General features: G+C 38.0%; 1 protein-coding gene across 1 annotated transcript in view; it reads left to right on the forward strand.

Annotated features, from left to right (window-relative positions):
• ABCB4 (ATP binding cassette subfamily B member 4) overlaps positions 1-19,792 on the forward strand; it is a 69,920-nt gene that overhangs the window by 32,835 nt on the left and 17,293 nt on the right. Inside the window, exons 13-17 of the mRNA XM_032755871.2 lie at positions 2,811-3,014; positions 3,372-3,542; positions 11,678-11,839; positions 16,279-16,449; positions 19,466-19,612. Coding sequence (XP_032611762.1) covers positions 2,811-3,014; positions 3,372-3,542; positions 11,678-11,839; positions 16,279-16,449; positions 19,466-19,612 — 855 coding nt within the window. The remainder of the gene's footprint in view (positions 1-2,810; positions 3,015-3,371; positions 3,543-11,677; positions 11,840-16,278; positions 16,450-19,465; positions 19,613-19,792) is intronic.

Consider the following 19,792-nt stretch of genomic DNA (forward strand, 5'->3'; position numbering starts at 1 on the left):
ATGGCAATGCCTATGGCTAATGCCTTCACACCCTTGGGCTGGTTTCACAAATGTATTAAATAAAAGTCATAAAAGCTGTGGAAGCTGGACGAAGCTCTCCTCTGTTCTGACTAAGCTTTTATAACACATTAAATTACTGCAAAGCAGTCTACAAACCACTGAGAGGATTACTTTCAATGAGTTAGGGTTTGGTCAAACATATTCCATATAGCAATTGTTGGCAACAATTGATGACAATTAGGGTCACCAGATATTTTAGGATAGCAATTAAATTCATCCAAGACAGTTGAGTTTTCTTAAACTTTGGAATATCTAAGGGGGAAAGTGGGATGGTCTCTTAAGAAACTAGTCTCTTGAGAAACTTCTAGAAACACAGGGATAGTAATAGCCTAGGGTATGTTTTTTGCCATTTAAAAGTTTTGATATAAATTTGAATTTACAGAAAATTGTAACTAGAGAACTCACAGATCCTTCACCCAGATTTAGATTGTTTATATTTTGACCCACTTGCTTTATCATCTTCTCTTTCTCCGTGTGTGTGTGTGTGTGTGTGTGTGCATTATGTATACCCTTATACTTCAGAATACATTCCTAAAAAGGACATTCCCTTAGATAACCATAAAACAATGATAAAAATCAGTAAATTTAACATTAATGCAATACAAGTCCACAAGCTATATTCAGAATTTCCTCAGTTGTCCCAATTTTAGAGCATTGAGTTTATCTGATATTAAAATGGATTATAATTCAATAATTGTGAAAACAGAAGATTATAAGGTAAAAAGTAAAAATAATGGCATGCCAAACCAAAAATCATAAAAAGGCATTGGGACAGAACAGAGATCTCCAGAATTAATATATATTTTTCTACAATATATGGAACTATTTATTTAATTTGATAAAATTAATATTATTGGAAAAATCTTATATTACTATGGGGGAACATAGGCCCATTCTCATTTACTAAAGTAAACTCTGGGTTGGTTCAAGTATAAATATTTTCTTTATTTTTTAAAAAGAACCTGGTAAAATACCAACCATTGAGAATTAAATTATTATTGAAACAATCCACATTTTTAAAGAAAGCATATGTTAACAGAAAAAAAAGATCTTCAGAAATTCTATAACTCAGAGATATTCACTGTTAACATCATGATTTAACATTTTCTTACCACTGTAATAATAAAAAAAAAGTCCAGTAGTATAATTGATTAATTCAGTTGTTCCTTAAGCCTCTTTCCAATAAAAACCAATAAAACTATGATGAAAGAAAGCAATAAAGGCCCGACATGGTGGCTAATGCTTGTGATCTCAGCACTTTGGGAGGTTGAGGTGGGAGGTTCACTTGAGGCCAGGAGTTTGAGATCCAGGAATTAGTTGTCCTGGGCAACTAATGACAATTTGTCTCTACAAAATGTTTTTTAAAATAGCCAGGCCTGGTGGTGTGCACCCATAGTCCTAGCTACTTGGGAGGCTGAGGCAGGAGGATCACTTGAGCCCAGGAATTCAAGGCTGCAGTGAGCTATTGTTGCACCAGTGGTTCCATCACTATGCTCCTCCAAAGCCTGGGTGACAGAATGAAACTCTGTCTCTAAATTAAAAAAAAAAAAAGGAAGAAAATAAAGTAATAAATTGGAGCAAAAGATTTATTATATATTGAAAAAGTATTATATTTATTATTAGAGAAGTTAATATGAATATATAAAGGCAACCCTGCTCATTATGAACATGCGACTTTCTGGAATATATACAGATTTGTAAAAAGTTTCAAGAAATGGTCAACTTTATTTATAAATATGTACAAATGAAAACAGATATAAGCTATCACCTCATACCTATTAATTGGAAGAAAAAAGATTAAAATGATAAAACCCAGTGCTAGTAAATTACAATGAAACAGATATATTTATATATTCCAGTTGACATTGTAAGTTATTAAAATGTTTTAAGATAATTATTTAGCCTTTTATTAACAAGCAACAAATGCCCAGCAAATCCAGTCATTGTACATGTAAGCAATTGTTGTCAAGGGAGAAAAAATAAACCATAATCTTCAACTTAGTAATTCTCTACTCTTGCAATAAATATTGAAGTAAGCCAAATATTTAAGGGATTGGAAATGAAGTAAATTAAAGCATGTAAAAAATAGCAAAACATTGGCCGGGTGCAGTGGCTCACGCCTGTAATCCTGTAATCCCAGCACTTTGGGAGGCCAAGGCAGGTGGTCACAAGGTCAGGAGATCAAGATCATCCTGGCTAACATGGTGAAACCCCGTCTCTACTAAAAATACAAAAAAATTAGCTGGGCATGGTGGTGGGCACCTGTAGTCCCAGCTACTCACGAGGCTGAGGCAGGAGAACAGTGTGAACCCGGGAGGTGGAGCTTGCAGTGAGCGGAGATGGCGCCACTGCACTCCAGCCTGGGCAACAGAGCAAGACTCCATTTAAAAAAAAAAAATAGCAAAACACCATAATGCCATCAAAATTATATGTAGACCAGGAAGGTAAGTGTACATTTTTATTCAAATTTAATATTGGAACATAAAAATAATGGTATGCCAAAAACATAAAACCCAAAATAGTTTATGGCAAATAATCCTTCCATGAAAAAAACTGTATATATGAAAATAAATATCAGGAGAGAGCATAAGCTTTTTATTTTTGTTCTTGCATATTGCTGTTTCTTTCTAATTATTATTTCTAAACACTGAACTAAGTTAAATATTAGGTAGGATGTTTTTCATAAATGGTCCTGATACTTCAGCTATTAGATGGTTAAATACTTAATAGGAAATATTTCTTTCTTTCAGATTAACATTGATGGGCAGGATATTAGGAACTTTAATGTAAGCTATCTGAGGGAAATCATCGGTGTGGTGAGTCAGGAGCCGGTGCTATTTTCCACCACAATTGCTGAAAATATTCGTTATGGCCGTGGAAATGTAACCATGGATGAGATAAAGAAAGCTGTCAAAGAGGCCAACGCCTATGAGTTTATCATGAAATTACCACAGGTAAAGGCTCTGATAAAGTAGTTGTCCTTGAAATTAGAATTTCACCTCATAGGACTGAGTTTGTTCTTCAAAGGTTTAGCTAATAATGTTTGAGATGCAAGATTGTCCAACTTTGCTAGATAAGTCCCCTGAATGACTCAGTTAGGGGTTAAAGAATTATAGTCTGGTAGATGAGTAATATAAAATTTTATACAGAAGGTGTCAGTTTTTTTATAATTCAGAATTCATTTATCTTATCATACTTTATGATACATTAAAATAGTTAAGACAAAGCTCCATGTTGTCTTTATGTAGTTCTATAGAATTCCTGGCCTTTTTAAATTTACTTCAAGAGCTGATCCATGTTTTCTGTGGTAGAAATTTGACACCCTGGTTGGAGAGAGAGGGGCCCAGCTGAGTGGTGGGCAGAAGCAGAGGATCGCTATTGCACGTGCCCTGGTTCGCAACCCCAAGATCCTCCTGCTGGATGAGGCCACGTCAGCCTTGGACACAGAAAGTGAAGCTGAGGTACAGGCAGCTCTGGATAAGGTCAGTAGACCCTAAACAGCTGAAGGACCACGACATTGAAACCTATTGAAAATTCTTGCCAATGCTTCCAGAGTCTGGATTGAGAAACAGAAACATAGCAAATGAAGCTACCACATGGAGCTGTATTGATTTCTCCTTTCTGTCAGGTTACATTGTCTTCAGAGAGAGGTGAAGGGTACTGACTTGTTTTGACCATGGTGCAGTAAGCCCAGATCCAGGTCTGTGCAACAAGCCATTTAGCTTTGTTTATTTCTTGCACGTGGGCTATTGCAAGACTACTTTTGACCAAAAGTACTGCTGAAAATATTCGTTATGGCCGTGGAAATGTAACCATGGATGAGATAAAGAAAGCTGTCAAAGAGGCCAATGCCTATGAATTTATCATGAAATTACCACAGGTAAAGGCTCTGATAAAGTAGTTGTCCTTTGACAGTGACATCATCTTTATCTATTCATGTAGGTGACCAGGTGCTTTTCTGGAAATAAAGTTCAACTCTGTACTTGTCTAAGCATATAAATAAGCAATTCATTTTAAGGGTGCTGAATTCATCTGTCCAGCTCAGATATTTCTAAGTCTCTCATTAGCATCTTTACTAAGCTGAAGTGTCACAGGAACGACCTTATCTTGGTACACTTTTGGGGGTAATGCTGATGTCATCTGTATTAACAACACAATGTAAATACCAGAGTCAGATGACACCATAGAAATTAGTTTCAAACACATAAATATCATAAATATATTTGATTTAAGACAGTTTAGTAATAACATGTGCAAGTTCCTTAAGGAATTCTATCTGAACTACCTCTTACAATTTAAGAGACAAGCTGCACGAACCTTATTTTCTCAGGAAAATTTATATCTGAATCCTAAGTTAACATAACTCCTTTTTATGCTGTAAACTGTAGTTAATGCCTCATAGTTTATCAGCTTAATATCTTGACTCTTTGTGTTGTTTTTAAGACAGGGTCTTGCTCTGTCACCAGGGTGGAGTGCAGTGGTGTGATCACAGCTCCCTGCAGCCTCCACCTCCTGGGCTCAAGCCATCCTTCCACCTCAGCCCCCTGAGTAGCTGGGACTACAGGTGTGCGTCACCACACCTAGCTGATTTTTGTATTTTTGGTAGAGATGGGTTTTTGCCATGTTGCCCAGGCTGGTCTCAAACTCCTGAGTTCAAGTGATCATCCTGCCTCAACCTCCCAAAGTGCTAGCATTATAGATGTGAGCCACTGCACCCAGCCAATATCTTGACTTATTTTATGTAATTTAATAATGATTAATAAGACAATAATAATTATTCCTTACAAATTCTTGCACTGAATTATACTGCTTTTGTGTATATTAAACCATGATATTAAGGAGTCAAAATATAATGCATATGAGACTGGTATATGGTTGGTTATTCTGAAGTTACTTAAAGCAGTACATCATAAAGTAATACATGCATAAGTTAAACCATTCTAACTTAAAAATATAATTAGACATTCATGTATTAACATAGACTTTTTAGAGTAAAGTCAGGTAGAATGAGAGATATATTTACCAAAAAATCAAAAACAAAAAAGAGTCCTATTCAGCCCTGGAGTCTAGGTTCCAATCATTTCCAGGATACAGATATTCAATATAATAGTTCTTGCTGTGCTAAAAGAATAGAATTATTGGAGATGACCAGTATATATTGTTTTTCATAATATGACCTCTGCCAGAAAAACTTTGACCTTGCAAATTTTAGTACGTATTTGGACAAGTCAATTCATTCAATTTTAGCAGTTTCTTTGTGTTCCATAGGATCATAGCACAATCCTCAGCTGATAACCTTTTATATATTTACTTTAAAAATAGCTGATGAACCACTCATAATTTTTTAAAGTCTCCAAGAAAAGCCATTAGCAGCTTAGGGTGATGGTTAAGAGCACAAGCTTTGATGCTAGGCTGGGATTGGAGTCCTGGCTCTGCTCTTTTCTAGCTGTGTCCTTGGGCACATTAACTAACCTCTCTAAGCCTGAGACATCTCTGAAGTAATGGGGGAAGAGGGGACAGAAATAGTATTAAAGGATTATTTAAAGAATAACCAAGATACTGCATGTAAAGTTATTAGCACATGACTAGCACATAGGAAACACTTGATATTGTTGGCTGCTGCTATTATTATGGTGATTACCATTACCAGGATTATTATTATTATTATTATTATTATTTGGTTGCTAAATTGGTTACCTATTGCCATGTAACAAACCATCTTGAGTCCAGGCTTAAAACAATTCAGTGTATTGGCTGAGTAGATCCTCTGTTCTTTCCACCTGAGCACATGGCTGCATTTACCTGGAGGGCTGCCTTCATTTAAATGGTCCATGGTGGCCTCACTCACACGCTGGCTGTTGGCTGGCCATCTCAATTCTCCATGTGACTTCTCACACTCGTACAATAGGCTAACCTGGCTTCCTTACATGAAAGTTTCAGGGCAGTGTACCCAGAGAGCAAAGACCAATATGTGAAGTGTCCAGAGGATTAGACTCCAGAACTCATCTTGTTGGTCACAGCAAGTCACAGGCTAGCCCAGATTTGAGGAGAGATAACAGACTGTGCCTCTTAATGGGTGAGCAGTAAAAAATCTGTGACCATACTGAATCTTGTAAAGCATGCCCTCTGTCACAATTATTTACATTTCTTCCACATGCAAAAGGTCACCTCTTCCTCAGACCCTCAAAATTTTCATACAGTGATAGCATCTGGCTCAAAGACCAGTATCTGAAGATCTGCATGTAGTCTAATACAGATGAGGGTCTTCATTTTCAGCTCATCTTGACCCAGAGACCTATGAAAAAGACAAGTTATCATCAACACATACTCTCAACATAGAGTGGTGGTGCAGGGACAGGATAATCGTAGCAGATACTCGTTCAAAAAGGATGAGAACAGGAAACTCATAGCAGTCCTTGGCCATAGCGATTCTGACATGCAGCCAATTACCCCACTACTCCAGGGAAATGGGATGTTTCTTGATTAAGGCCTGATTCTGCTCCCCAGGAGTGGGTTCCCTAGTTCATTGTTCTCTTTAGTTCCAGGGTCTTTTACCTTCCCTTTGAGAGGGCTTTCCTTTTTCATAAGAAGTGATCTGTATCTGCAGCTGAGTGGCTTTCTTAGCATGTTTATGCCCATAGAAATTTGGGGCCCTTTTCATTTTGTATTTTTTTCAGTCTCTTTTAGACCAAGCTGAAGGACTCTCTTAAAGACGTTGTGAGTTTACTTAGAATCTAGCTGTCATTTACTCAAGCCCCAGAAGTTATGCCTATATATTTTATTTTGAGACAGGCTCCTCTCTTCTTTAGGCTGCAAGTGAACCTGCCATCAGAAAACTCTTAAATAGTTTTTAAGGCTTTTTTTTTTTTTTATAGCTGAAAGTGTCTACTAGGCTCTGCCTAAAATCTTTCAGAGATTTTTGCTAAAAATCTTACATCCACACACACTGATTCTTGCCCTGATTTTATTGGATGACTAACAACTTCATTTTCCAACTGAGTACTGGGGTCTGCTTTGTTGTCTTTAAATTCTCCTTGTAACCAAGTAGCTCATTCTTTAGCTGATCATTCTCTTCCCAAACCTCATTATACACAGCTAGGGGAATCCACTTGTCTCTCCTATAGTCTGTCTAGAGATGTCTGAAATCTCCTCAGCCAGATGTACAGGTTCATTAAGTAAAATGTCTTTCTTCCAAGTCACTGCAGGAAATATTTTTGTCAAGTTTTCCAAGGTTACATAATGAAGGTACTCCTTTTCTATCCTCTAATAGCAATTTCTTTACTTTTCTTTCAGTCTCCACTAACAATATTATCACCTTCCTTTCAACCACCACCTCCCACTCAATCCCAAAGCCAATGCCACATGTTTTAGGTTTTTGGTTACAGCAGCATCCCAATCTAATTACTAATTTCCATATCAGTTGTTTTAAGCCAAGAATTTAGTGGCTTAAAATACAACTTGTATTGCCCACAAATTTGTGGGTTGGTAAAGTGGTTTTTCTGTTGGTTTTGTTTAGTCTTATTTCAGCTCAGGGTCACCTGGGCTGGAATATTCAAGGTGGCCTCACTCATGTGCCTGGCAGTTGGGGATGGCTATTGCCTAAGGCAGGTTGCTTTTCCTCCCTGAAGGCAGTTATCCTTCAGGAGGCTAGAGAAACTTCCTTTCACTGTGTTTCCAGGGTAACATCCGAAGATGGCAAACAGACGAGCTGTGTGAGATCCCTGGAGGCCTGGGCTCCAGAAATTGTAGAAATCAATTTCTTTACATTTTCTTTGTCCAAACAAGTTACAGGGCCTGCCCAGATATGAGGAGGCAGAGAAATTGGCTCCACCTCTGTATAGGAGAAGCCGCAAAGTGTTTGTGGCCATATTAATCTGCCATAGTTGCTATGAAAATAGTTTATAATCTACACTAATTGGCTCCATACTGCAAGGTAACTATGCTAATATTTTTACAGATAATAAACCATACCTTTAAAGATAAGCCCTTTATTACTATGTCCCCAAAGATGATACCAATCAATCAGTTAGCCAGTCACTCTAACTTACAAGCCAACTCTGTTTTTAATGATGAAAAGTTGAATTTCATAAATTGTAGTCTTGCCTCTGAGGACCGTAAGGATATATCACTATTATATCTACTGTTATTTCTACCCAATTACCCATCCTGGAAGAATAATATTTTTCTTTTGTGGATCCTTTATACATTGATCAGTCCTTCCTTGTGTGGCAACAGCTTACTGTAGTTACCTACTTATTTCTATGCCTTCTCTTTCCTAGGAAGAATAAACCACCCCAGGAGGCAGAATTAATAAAAAGATTCATATTTGAATCTCTACAACAGCCCAGTGCCTTGCACATAGTACAGGCTAAATATTTACTAAATTGAATATGATGGTCCAGCTCATTGAGAAAATATGTCTACATTAAAATAATTTTTTTTTTGAGACGGAGTCTCGCCCTGTCTACAGGCCGGAGTGCAGTGGTGTGATCTTGGCTCACTGCAACCTCCACTTCCCGGGTTCAGGCAGTTCTCCTGCCTCAGCCTCCTGAGTATCTGGGACTACAAGCACATGGAACCACACCCGGCTAATTTCTGTATTTTTAGTAGAGATGGGGTTTCCCCATGTTGGCCAGGATGGTCTCAATCTCTTGATCTCGTGATTCACCTGCCTCGGCCTCCCAAAGTGCTGGGATTACAGGCGTGAGTCACTGGGCCTGGCCCTAAAATAAATTTTAATAGTGATGACCATATTAGCTTTTGACTCTACAGATAGCAACTATTTGTCAAAATAAATAAAATGCTATTAAATGTAAGATCTTGAAGAAAGATATAACAGCAGATTTTGAATTTTGGCTCTTTTAAAGAAAGGCAATACAGTTTCATACCTACATGCACACTCCTGATCATGGTGTTATCATAGAAGGACAGGAAAAGAAACAAAATTGTGGCCGGGTGTGGTGGCTCACGCCTGTAATTCCACAACTCTGGGAGGCCGAGGCTGGTGGATCACGAGGTCAGGAGATTGAGCCCATCCTGGCCAACATGGTGAAACCCCGTCTCTACTAAAATACAAAAAAAAAAAAATTAGCTGGGCGTGGTGGCGGGCACTTGTAGTCCCAGCTACTGGGGAGGCTGAGGCAGGGTAATCGCTTGAACCCAGGAGGTGGAGGTTGCATGAGCCAAGATGGTGCCACTGCATTCCAGCCTGGTGACAGAGCAAGACTCCATCTCAAAAAAAAAAAAAAACAAAGAACGAAAATGGTGATTCTATGGTGATTTTTATAAAAAGATTCCAAAAGGTTTCATTTTGATGCTGTTTTACCAAAGTTCCAGAAAGGCTAGTAGATTAGTCCTCCCTTTGTTTAGGCCCGCCTTTCATCCCTGCACATCCCAAATTAGTCAAAGGTCTAAATTTCATAATAGTTGGTGTCCCTAAATCTAGGATATTTATTTGTCAATGTCCTGTCATCATCAGGGTGTCTGAGAGCTCTGAAAAAAACAAAAAAACAATTTTTTGTGTCAAAGCTCTACTTTGGCCAACTTCTCTTGGTCAAAGGTGACAGTTGCTTACTTCTAAATTGATGAACACATACTTTATTTCTTTTACATAGCAATCATTCACTCATACATCTGATTCCAATTCCTTTGTGTATATATGTTGACATATCATCAACCTATTATCATCATCATGATAATATAGTCATTGCTAGCAATTTATTCATCACTATTAGCATCATGAATATAATTATAGTAATCAAATTATTTTTTATATGCCTTATTATATATGGACTAAACCCAGCTTCCATATAAGTAAATATTTGTGAGTGCTTCTTTGGGGCTTATGTACTAAAAATCAAAGAATAGTCTTAAATGTTGTCCAAGAGAGCTGTGTTCTAACCTCTCTCTCTTTTCAGTGATGTTTCTCTTTTATATTTACTTAAAAACAATTGATTCATCTGGATTTATTTTAGCGTAAGGACTAAAGTAGAAATACCACATTACTTTAATAAGTGGCTACACAATTGTCCCAATACCATTTATTGTATAATTCACCTTTTCTTTACCAATAGATAGTACCATATTTATTATAATTAAATTCTTAGATGGTTTATGTCTATTTATGGACTCTCCATTTGGTTCTATTGATCAAATTACCCATTCACGTGCTGGTTTTTCCTAGGTTTTACTATTTTAATTGCTGTAGCTTTTTATCTACTAATATCTGTTAGAGATATTTCCTTCTCATTACTCCTCTCATTAACTTCCTTTTCAGAATTTTCATGGCTATTTTTTAAAAATTGAGATACAAACCACATGCCATAAAACTCACCCTTTAAAAATATACAATTCCAGGGTTTTTAGAATATTCACAAGGTTGTGCAACCATCACCGCTATCGAATTCCAGAACATTTTCACCACGTCATTAAGAAACCCATCACTCTGCATTCTACCCTCACTCTAGCCCTTGGCAACCATGAATCTACCTTCTGTCTCTATGAATTTGCCTATTCTTAAATATCTCATATAAATAAAATCATACCATGTGTCATCTTTTGTGACTGGCTTCTTTCACTTAGCACAATGTTTTCAAAGTTCATCTATGTTGTGACGTGAATCAAAATGCATTCTATTTTATGGCCTAACAATATTCCATTGTATGGATATACCACATTTTAAATCCGTTTGCCAATTGATGAATATTTGGATTGTTTCCACTTTTTGCCTATTATGAATCTAGCCTCTCATTTTTAATTTATATGTTAACCACTTAGGTGAATTAGACTATTCTCTAATAACCATCCTAATGATGTGGTTTGATTGTCTCAGAGTAGGAGTGATCTTAAGCTATTGGGTAAAAGGGCTCATGAGTGTCAGAAAGAGTAGCCATTATTAATGATATAATATCAATACTTTTATTGGCATTATCCAGGGTTTAAATGCCCATTTATAAATCCACCAAGCAAACATATGAAGCCACTAAACTAGTTAGACAGGTGATTTGTAGATTTTAGCATGCATAAAAATCACCTAGGGCACTTGTTAAAGAGCAGATTTACTTGCCTTACTCTAGAGATTATGTTTTGGATGGTTTTTGAACCATAATTTTAACAGTCCTGATCCCGAGGTACATTTTCACCTAAGCTGCCTGCTTTCAGTTCATCAGAATTAGTTAAGACCAGGCTATTAAAAAGGGACCCTACAGCAGTGCTCTGGAAAAGGCTGTCACTTGGCAATAACTTCCCTAAAATATTTCTGGTAATGTCTCTAGCATTCCATATAACTTAGAGCTAGGGCTTCTGAGACAAGTGTGAAAACACTGAAGAAGGATCAAACCCTTGTTTTTCTTAAGTAAACACTGACACTACCATAGGTTTCTGGAGAAATCATCCATCCTCCTACTGAAGGGGTTAGCCACTTGTCTGGTCCCAAACTCAAGTCTGACTTTAATTTTTCACGAAGAGTGATACCTTTGCCATAATCACACAGAGATCTGGAGTATAAACTACTCTCTAATCATCTACAAACAGCATTCATCCAAGTACTTAACTGTGCATGTTAATTGACAGTGTGCCAATACTGTAACCCTGATGCACCACACTTTTGTTCTTTTAGGCCAGAGAAGGCCGGACCACCATTGTGATAGCACACCGACTGTCTACGGTCCGAAATGCAGATGTCATCGCTGGTTTTGAGGATGGAGTAATTGTGGAGCAAGGAAGCCACAGCGAACTGATGAAGAAGGAAGGGGTGTACTTTAAACTTGTCAAAATGCAGGTACTTGCTTTTCAGGAATTTTTTCTGCTATTTACTCCTCAATATAATGTTCTTTAAATATTAAAATATGATCCAGTGAATGCTATACTGAGCAAGAAGAAACTTCAACAAGATGCCTAAAAGTGTATATCTGAGACTTTAAATCAGAATCTGTAAAGAGGTGGCAGGTGAGAAAATAGGGGAAAGAGCCAAAAACATCGTGGATATATTCCTTAGGACAGATTCCTAATTGCCTGGGGAATACGGTCAAACTGAAAGGTCCTTTCTACCATAATGGGATGATCAGAGTTTTGGGAGTCAGAGGACGAGAGAAGTGTTTCACACTTATCCGAGGAGTCCTGGCTCTGTGTTATATGGAATGCTAGAGACTTTACCAGAAACATTTTAGGGAAGTCATTGACAAGTGACAGCCTTTTCCAGAGCACTGCTGTAGGGTTCCTTTTGACCAGCCAGGATCTCTAGTGGTTGAGGGAGGTCTCATGTGATCTAAAACTGTTTTCCAGATGATCCTAATAAGACCATCATCAAGATTTGTGACTCTAGGAAGTGAATAGTTTGTCTTTTAAAAGGAAAGAGCAGGCCAGGTGCAGTGGCTCATGCCTGTAATCCCAGCACGTTGGGAGGCCGAGGTGGGCAGATCACCTGAGGTCAGGAGTCCAAGACAAGCCTGGCCAACATTGTGAAACCCCATCTTTACTAAAAATACAAAAATTAGCTGGGCATGGTGGCACACACCTGTATTCCCAGCTACTTGGGAGGCTGAGGCAGGAGAATCACTTGAATCCGGGAGGTGGAGATTGCAATGAGCTGAGACTACACCACTGCACTCCAGCCTGGGTGACAGAGCGAGACTCCGTCTCAGAGAAAAAAGAAAGGAAAGAGCACTCATTCACTCTAGTTCCTAAAACAGCTTATACTGGTAACTATTGGTTTTTCTTATTATTAAGACATGTTATTATACTCAGTCACTTGAGCAACATTGCAGAATAAATAACCTAAGAATATTTTATTCTATGAACGATTCTATTTGTGAAAGTATATACATTTGCTTTGATACAACTGTAATTAGTATGTACACATATATTTTTGTTCTTTTTTCTTAACATTTCAGATATACGTCATCTGCATACTATTATTTTAATGGGTGCTCAGAATTTCATTTTATTAATGTGTGAAATTAGTCATTTTTCTGAAGTTAGATATTTGGTCTGTTTCCAGTATTTCTCTGTTCTAAATATTGCCACTGTGAGCACAAGTAGATCAAAAAAGGTTGTCAAAATTTTGCCTTGCTTTCTGACAAGTAACTTAACTCTTCTGAGCCTTCGTTTCTACATTTGGAATACCAAACCTACCATGAGAGGTTGCTGTAAGTTTAGAAAAACAAGCATCTGAATATTTGTGTACTAAAAACAACCCACTGAAATGTTTAAAAGGGTGGATTTTGTGAATGTTAATTATATTTCAAAAAAGCTGTTTTTCTTTTTTTTTTTTTTTTTAAAAAAAAAGACCTGACACAAATTAGATGATGATAAATGGTGGTTACTAAAATTTGCAAATTCCCCCAAATGAAAATACCAAATGAAATGATGAAAAGTTTTATAACTCAGGCTTGCACTTGCCAGAGGGTGTTCTCCAGTGGAGGGAATAAATCATAGTGTCTTTGCTGAATGCTACCATATGGCCTAGCCACCATAAAGGGTCTTTGTCATTTCACTAGTTAGGAATGCATAAAATGTTACTTTAAATCCATTTTAGTTTTCATCTCATGAGTGGTTACCAAGGGTCTGTGATTTTGCCCATGACATGTTGAATCCTCAAGTGAGATAACCACTTGGCTGTCCTGTTGCCATAAGCTCTGTAAGAATGACCTCTGCTTCCATCAGGACTTGGATTGGGGGACTGCTAAAGAGATACAGACAGCTTTGACCTTTCTCTATCATATTCCCAAGCTTACTTCCTTAGGAAAAGTTGTACATTTGAAGACTGAACAGTGAGTGGTCTGGCATGATAGAAATCTGTCACCAACTAGGCAATAGCTTTGAGCAAGTCATTTAACCAAATTGGGTTTTGTTATCCTCACTTGCCAAATGAGCAGGGGCTTGAGGTAAGATGACCTCTGATATTTCTACCAGCTCTGGCATTCTGTGATTCTCAGCCCCTTTGAATGGTTCCACCTGGGTACCCGACATTTCCCATTTCTGATTTGAGTTTTGCCCTCCCACTTACTTGGAGAGGCTGGAGAAATGAGGAAAAGACCCATTGTGAGCCTGAGAGTCAGCAGATGCTCAAGCTAATGCAGTACTCTTTTCTCAAGTCTCAAAGACCAACCTGGTTTTCATTCAACCTTGTTTTGGTGTTGTTTCTAAGAAGAAGTATCACTGCTTTTCCATTAGGTAGACTGTTGGCTCTTAGTTGTTTCTTTTAAGTGTATCTTAATTTTTTTCTGATTATAAAGGTAATGCATCTTTTTAAAAATCAAGCATTTTTTAAAAATCCAAACATGGACATTCTAGAAACTTGAAAGTCATCATAAGCCAAATCCCTACAAAAAGCCACTGATAGCCATTTCATATTTATTTTTCATCTTTGCCAGCTTAAAGAGTTAAACAGTATCTTCAAATTTAACTATTTATAAGATTGAGGTTATTTCCACATTTTTATTGGCCATTTATATTTTTCTTCCTCTGTGAAAGTATTTGTTCCTGTATTAGGACATTTTTCTGTTGTGTTGTTCATAATATTCTCATTGATTTTTAAGAACTCTTTACATAAAAAGGAAATACACTCTTCTCTTGCATGTATTGGAGAGATTTTTTTTTTCCTGCTTTGTTCCTTCCAATTTCACTTTGTTGTATTTGGCTGCCATAAAGAAGCTTTAAAATTGTATGTAATTAGGTTGTCAGTTTTTTCCTCCATGTCTTCAGGATTCGAGGTTGTTCTCCAAAAGGATATTCACCCCATTTCCTTTCAGCATTTATTGTTCTGCTTTTTTACAATTAAATCTTTGAGACAACTGTAGTATATATGGGTGGAAGAAATGAGGGCTATTGGTTTTAAATACCTTTTAACACCTGGTGGAAAAGTGGCTGTCTTGGCTTGGAGCTCAATGACCTTTCAGCTGAAGCACCCAACACCAACTGAGTGTTTTAGGTAAGGCACAGAAAAAATATTATGAAAGAGACAGGTAATGTTCATTTGGTCATAGAAGGAAGCTAAAATCTGAATGGGCTTATTGGAAGAACTGTCCATTGAGATGGACCTCTTAATAGCATGGATGAGATTACAAAAAGAGGAAAAGTTCTGGGGATGTATTCATGAGAGGTGGTCTGGTTTGACTTGCCATGAGCTAGATTTTTGGGGATCCAGGCTTGGGCAGGTAGTGGGAAGCTGGAGATGATTTTGAGCTGCCCTTTAGGAAAATAAATCTGGTAGCAGTGTGGGAACAGATGGCAGTGAGAATGCAAGGGATCAATTACAAGGTCTGTAGCCTAGGTTGGTTTTTGTTGAGGGATGGTATAAAATTGATTCAGTAATAAGCAAATAAGGAAGTCCACCAAGCAGAACATATCACTGCAATGTGGTTCAAGGCAATATATAAGCACATGGGCAGTGTTCTGTCAGATGTTGAATGAGCAACTGGAAAACTAAGAGATCATGATTGGCTATTGTATGTACAGTAAGGCACTAGCCAAAGGATTGGGTTCAGGGCAGGTCTTGAAGGGAGAAGCAAGAACAAGACACTACTACAAGGACTAAGACCCTGAACAAACTATTAAGATGTGTAGTTGGACATGGAGGAAGCAAATAGGGAACCAGACCGAAGTCAACTCCAGCAGGGCTTGATGTTCCCTCACCCTTACTAGGCAGTGAACTAGAAGTCCTTAGATCACCACCCCCGCCCCCATTCCCATTAAAAAGAGAACTGATCTCACAGCCAGCAATGAGGCTGAGCCTGCATGTTGGGTCTGGTGGGCCAAGGTGTGCATCAGAGCAGGACTGTGAAGAAGGAAGATGACCATACTCAGCCAGTTGAGGAAGACAGTTTTACCTCCTGTGGGTAGTGACCAGGCCCTTTGATTCAGCTTTCCTTGTTTGTAGCTTTAATTCTTCCCTTTCTTGGTAGCCATGACTTGTTCGCTGGATTATTGCATATTAAGTAAATTCCTATATACCTTCTGGATTATGAAAAATGTGTCTTTAAATTTTTAGAAAATATTCTTATACTCCAATTTTCTTATTGTTCAAATTCAATTTAACCTTTCTATACTTTATAGTTTTCTAGCTATCCTTGATTGAGAAGCAGTTAGGAAATCTGAAAAGCTTGATACATGTAATATTCCAAATTTGTTTATGATTCTAAACTTGGAGGTTACATCCATTTGGAGACACACACACACACACACACACACACACACTTTAATGTCTTGATATTCTTTCAGACATCAGGAAGCCAGATCCAGTCAGAAGAATTTGAACTAAATGATGAAAAGGCTGCCACTGGAATGGCCCCAAGTGGCTGGAAATCTCGCCTATTTAGGCATTCTACTCAGAAAAACCTTAAAAATTCACAAATGTGTCAGAATAGCCTTGATGTGGAAACCGATGGACTTGTAAGTTGTTTTTCACTTAAATTAAGTCTTTTACTTTGTAGTTTTGCTACAATTGTGGAAATTCTTTTTTTTTTTTTTTTTTTTTTTTTTTTGAGACGGAGTCTCGCTGTCGTCCAGGCTGGAGTGCAGTGGCACGATTTCGGCTCACTGCATGCTCCGTCCCCCGGGGTTCACGCCATTCTCCTGCCTCAGCCTCCCGAGTAGCTGGGACTACAGGCGCCCGCCACCTCTCCCGGCTAATTTTTTTTGTGTGTGTGTTTTTAGTAGAGACGGGGTTTCACCATGTTAGCCAGGATGGTCTCGATCTCCTGACCTCGTGATCCGCCTGCCTCGGCCTCCCAAAGTGCTGGGATTACAGGCGTGAGCCACCACGCCCGGCCCAATTATTGAAATTCTTAGCCTTGCAAATATTTTTCCGGCACAGATGACTGCTACTACGAGCCATACGCTTTGCAAAGAAAAAAATTTTCAAATTTTAAATGTACTTGACAATGAATTGAAATCAGTTCCAATTATAAATGGATTTTCAAAGGAAAAAAATCCAGAAATGTAGTCTTTATGCTGAGATGCTTAATATTAAAATGAAATTTGACATTCATCTTTGAGGTCCAGAGGTAATAAGACTGGTCCAAAATGAGAGGCCCTGATATTTGCATACTCTATTGGGTAGGATTACATTTGATTATCTATATTAGGAAACCCAGAATAGCATCCATTTAAGCAACTTAAGAGTTTTCATTTCTGTTTCACATACCAAAATCTTAGAGGTGAAAAACCCAGGGCTAGAGCAGTAGCTCTACAGTTCCCATAGACACAAGCTCCCTTCATCTTTATCTGCACTACCCTGGCATCAGGTTTCCATCCTCAGGGTCACTTATGATCTAAGGTGCCTCCTGAAGCCCTACCTATCACATCTGTGGTCCAAGCAACAGGAAGAAACAAAGAGGTTTTCCAGAATTCCCACACAATACTATTACTTATAAGTCATTGGTCATAATTCAATCACATGGCCATACTTAGCAATGAGTATGGAAAATTCAATTTTTTTTTTGCTGTATGCATTGACATTCTAAATTAGATTGGAATTCTCTTACTTAGAAAAAGAGGAGAATGGTGAGAAATAGCAACGCTGGATTTAGGAGATTATTAATTCCAGTTAATAATTTTATTTATTTATTTATTTTTAATTTTATTTTTTGAGACAGGGTCTTGCTGTGTTGCCCAGGCTGAAGTGCAGTGGTGCAATCTTGGCTCACTGCAACCTCCACTTCCTGGGCTCAACTGATTGTCCCACTTCAGCCTCCTGAGTAGCCGGGACTACAGGTGTGTGCCACCACACCTGGCTAATTTTTTTGTGCTTTTTGTAGAGATGAGGTTTTACCATGTTGCCCAGGTTGGAACAAACAATTTTATTATAGAGAGGGAATCCATTCCAAAAAAGATTTCCTTATTTCAAGATATAGTTTTGATATATTTTGATGTTATTTGTTGATGAAGGCTGAGTTTATTTTTACTCTTGTGTTGGCCTGAGAAAACTAATTCTACCAATAATTCATTGCATCTGTTTTTATCTGTGCACACTATTACTGCAGAAATTACAAGGACTCTATTAGAGGTCTTAATCTTGGTATATTTATAGAAAGAAGAATAATAATTGTACCATTTTGGAGCTTCATTATTATAAGTAAGATAAGCAATTTCCCCTCTTTTGGCTATGGAATTGTCCACTTTTCATTTCCTCATTTATTTCCTCATTTTGCTCTCTCTTTAAACTCCAGTATTTTACAGAAGCGCGTCTCTTGAAGAAATGCACAGAGAAGAGGGGGAGGTAGGAAATGCTGCAATCAACAAGATTGTCCCAAGTACCATCATAGGGAGAAAACAACGTGCCAAAAGAGAGGGAGAGATTAAGTCTGATTAGAGGGACCTGTTTGTGTGCTGAAGAGCAGTAACCCAAGAAAAAGATTGATTCATTATGCTGGAGATAGGGACTTAAAGATAATGTTAACTAGGGAGGGAAAAAAAAACCCTGAAATACAGAAAAAATGGGTAATTTGAAAGAAGGCTCAGTAGAACCTACTTCTATATTCTCTGTTTTATAGAGATATAAATATAACCTTTCTCAGTGACCTCAAGCTTTTGAGATTCCATAGTCACCTCTGTCTCAAGTTTAATATTAAACTGCTTCTATCATCAGAACATTCTTTATGAGACCTAAATCCTGCATGCTTGGCCAGACATTTAATTAAACACTTGCTGAGAATCTTGTATGTGCCAGGAATTGGACTACTTTCTAGGAATATAAAGACATAATCTTTACCTTAAAAAAAAGTTACATACTAGAAATGGAGATATGTAAACAAAAAAATCACAAACAAGCTAAGCTATGAAATAAGAGAAGTCTGCACAGGGAAAAGTGTGATAAGAGAAAAGGAATGTAATTAATTTGGTTTTGTGAGTTGGAAATATGGCACAGAAAAGGCAAGGTTTTGGGGTGAGGAGGCCAAGCCCATGTTCTCCAGTTAGTAATGGTTTCCTACATTTACAAAGATGTTTATCCATATACTCAGGTGTATTGTCTCATTTGACCCAGATATCATCCCTGTTAGAGAGGCAGGACTGTATCATAATATATGAGAAAACTGCAGCTCAGCTCATGTGGCCCAGCCATGACTGTCACACCAACACAGTGTTGTGCAACTCCAGAGCTGGATGCCAAGGTATTTGTGCCCAGATCCTGCTACCTCGCAGTCTGCTGAGGCCAGAATAGGGACGGGCTAAGCACCCCATGAAGGTTGTTTCTTGGCAGAACAACCCATACTCAGCTTGTGATGTGTAATCAGTAAACATTGTTAACATGTTATCATATACTGTCCTACTCTCTAATAGTTGGCTTATCATTCTCTGCACCTAGTTTGCGAGTCCTTTGAGGGCAATGGCCATGCCTTTTCTATGTCTACAGACTCTAGTAACTGTTGTGTCATCACCAGTTTGCCCTGATGTTTATATGTTCTAGGAAGCAAATGTGCCACCAGTGTCCTTTCTGAAGGTCCTGAAACTGAATAAAACAGAATGGCCGTACTTTGTCGTGGGAACAGTATGTGCCATTGTCAATGGGGGGCTTCAGCCGGCATTTTCAGTCATATTCTCAGAGATCATAGCGGTAAGTTTGCAAACATCACATAACAGCCTGAATTAAATCAATTCATCAGCTGCTGCTTCTCCCAACCTCACTGACTGGCTCCATTCTGGGATTAAGTAACCTTAAATTAAACTAAGCCAAAGTCCTTAAATCCCTTTTGAGAAAAGCTGTGAGGGAAAAGATAAGTAGACTTTAAATCAC

Source organism: Hylobates moloch, unplaced genomic scaffold (genome assembly GCF_009828535.3).
Source record: "Hylobates moloch isolate HMO894 unplaced genomic scaffold, HMol_V3 SCAFFOLD_1, whole genome shotgun sequence".
Classification (NCBI taxonomy): Eukaryota; Metazoa; Chordata; class Mammalia; order Primates; family Hylobatidae; genus Hylobates; species Hylobates moloch.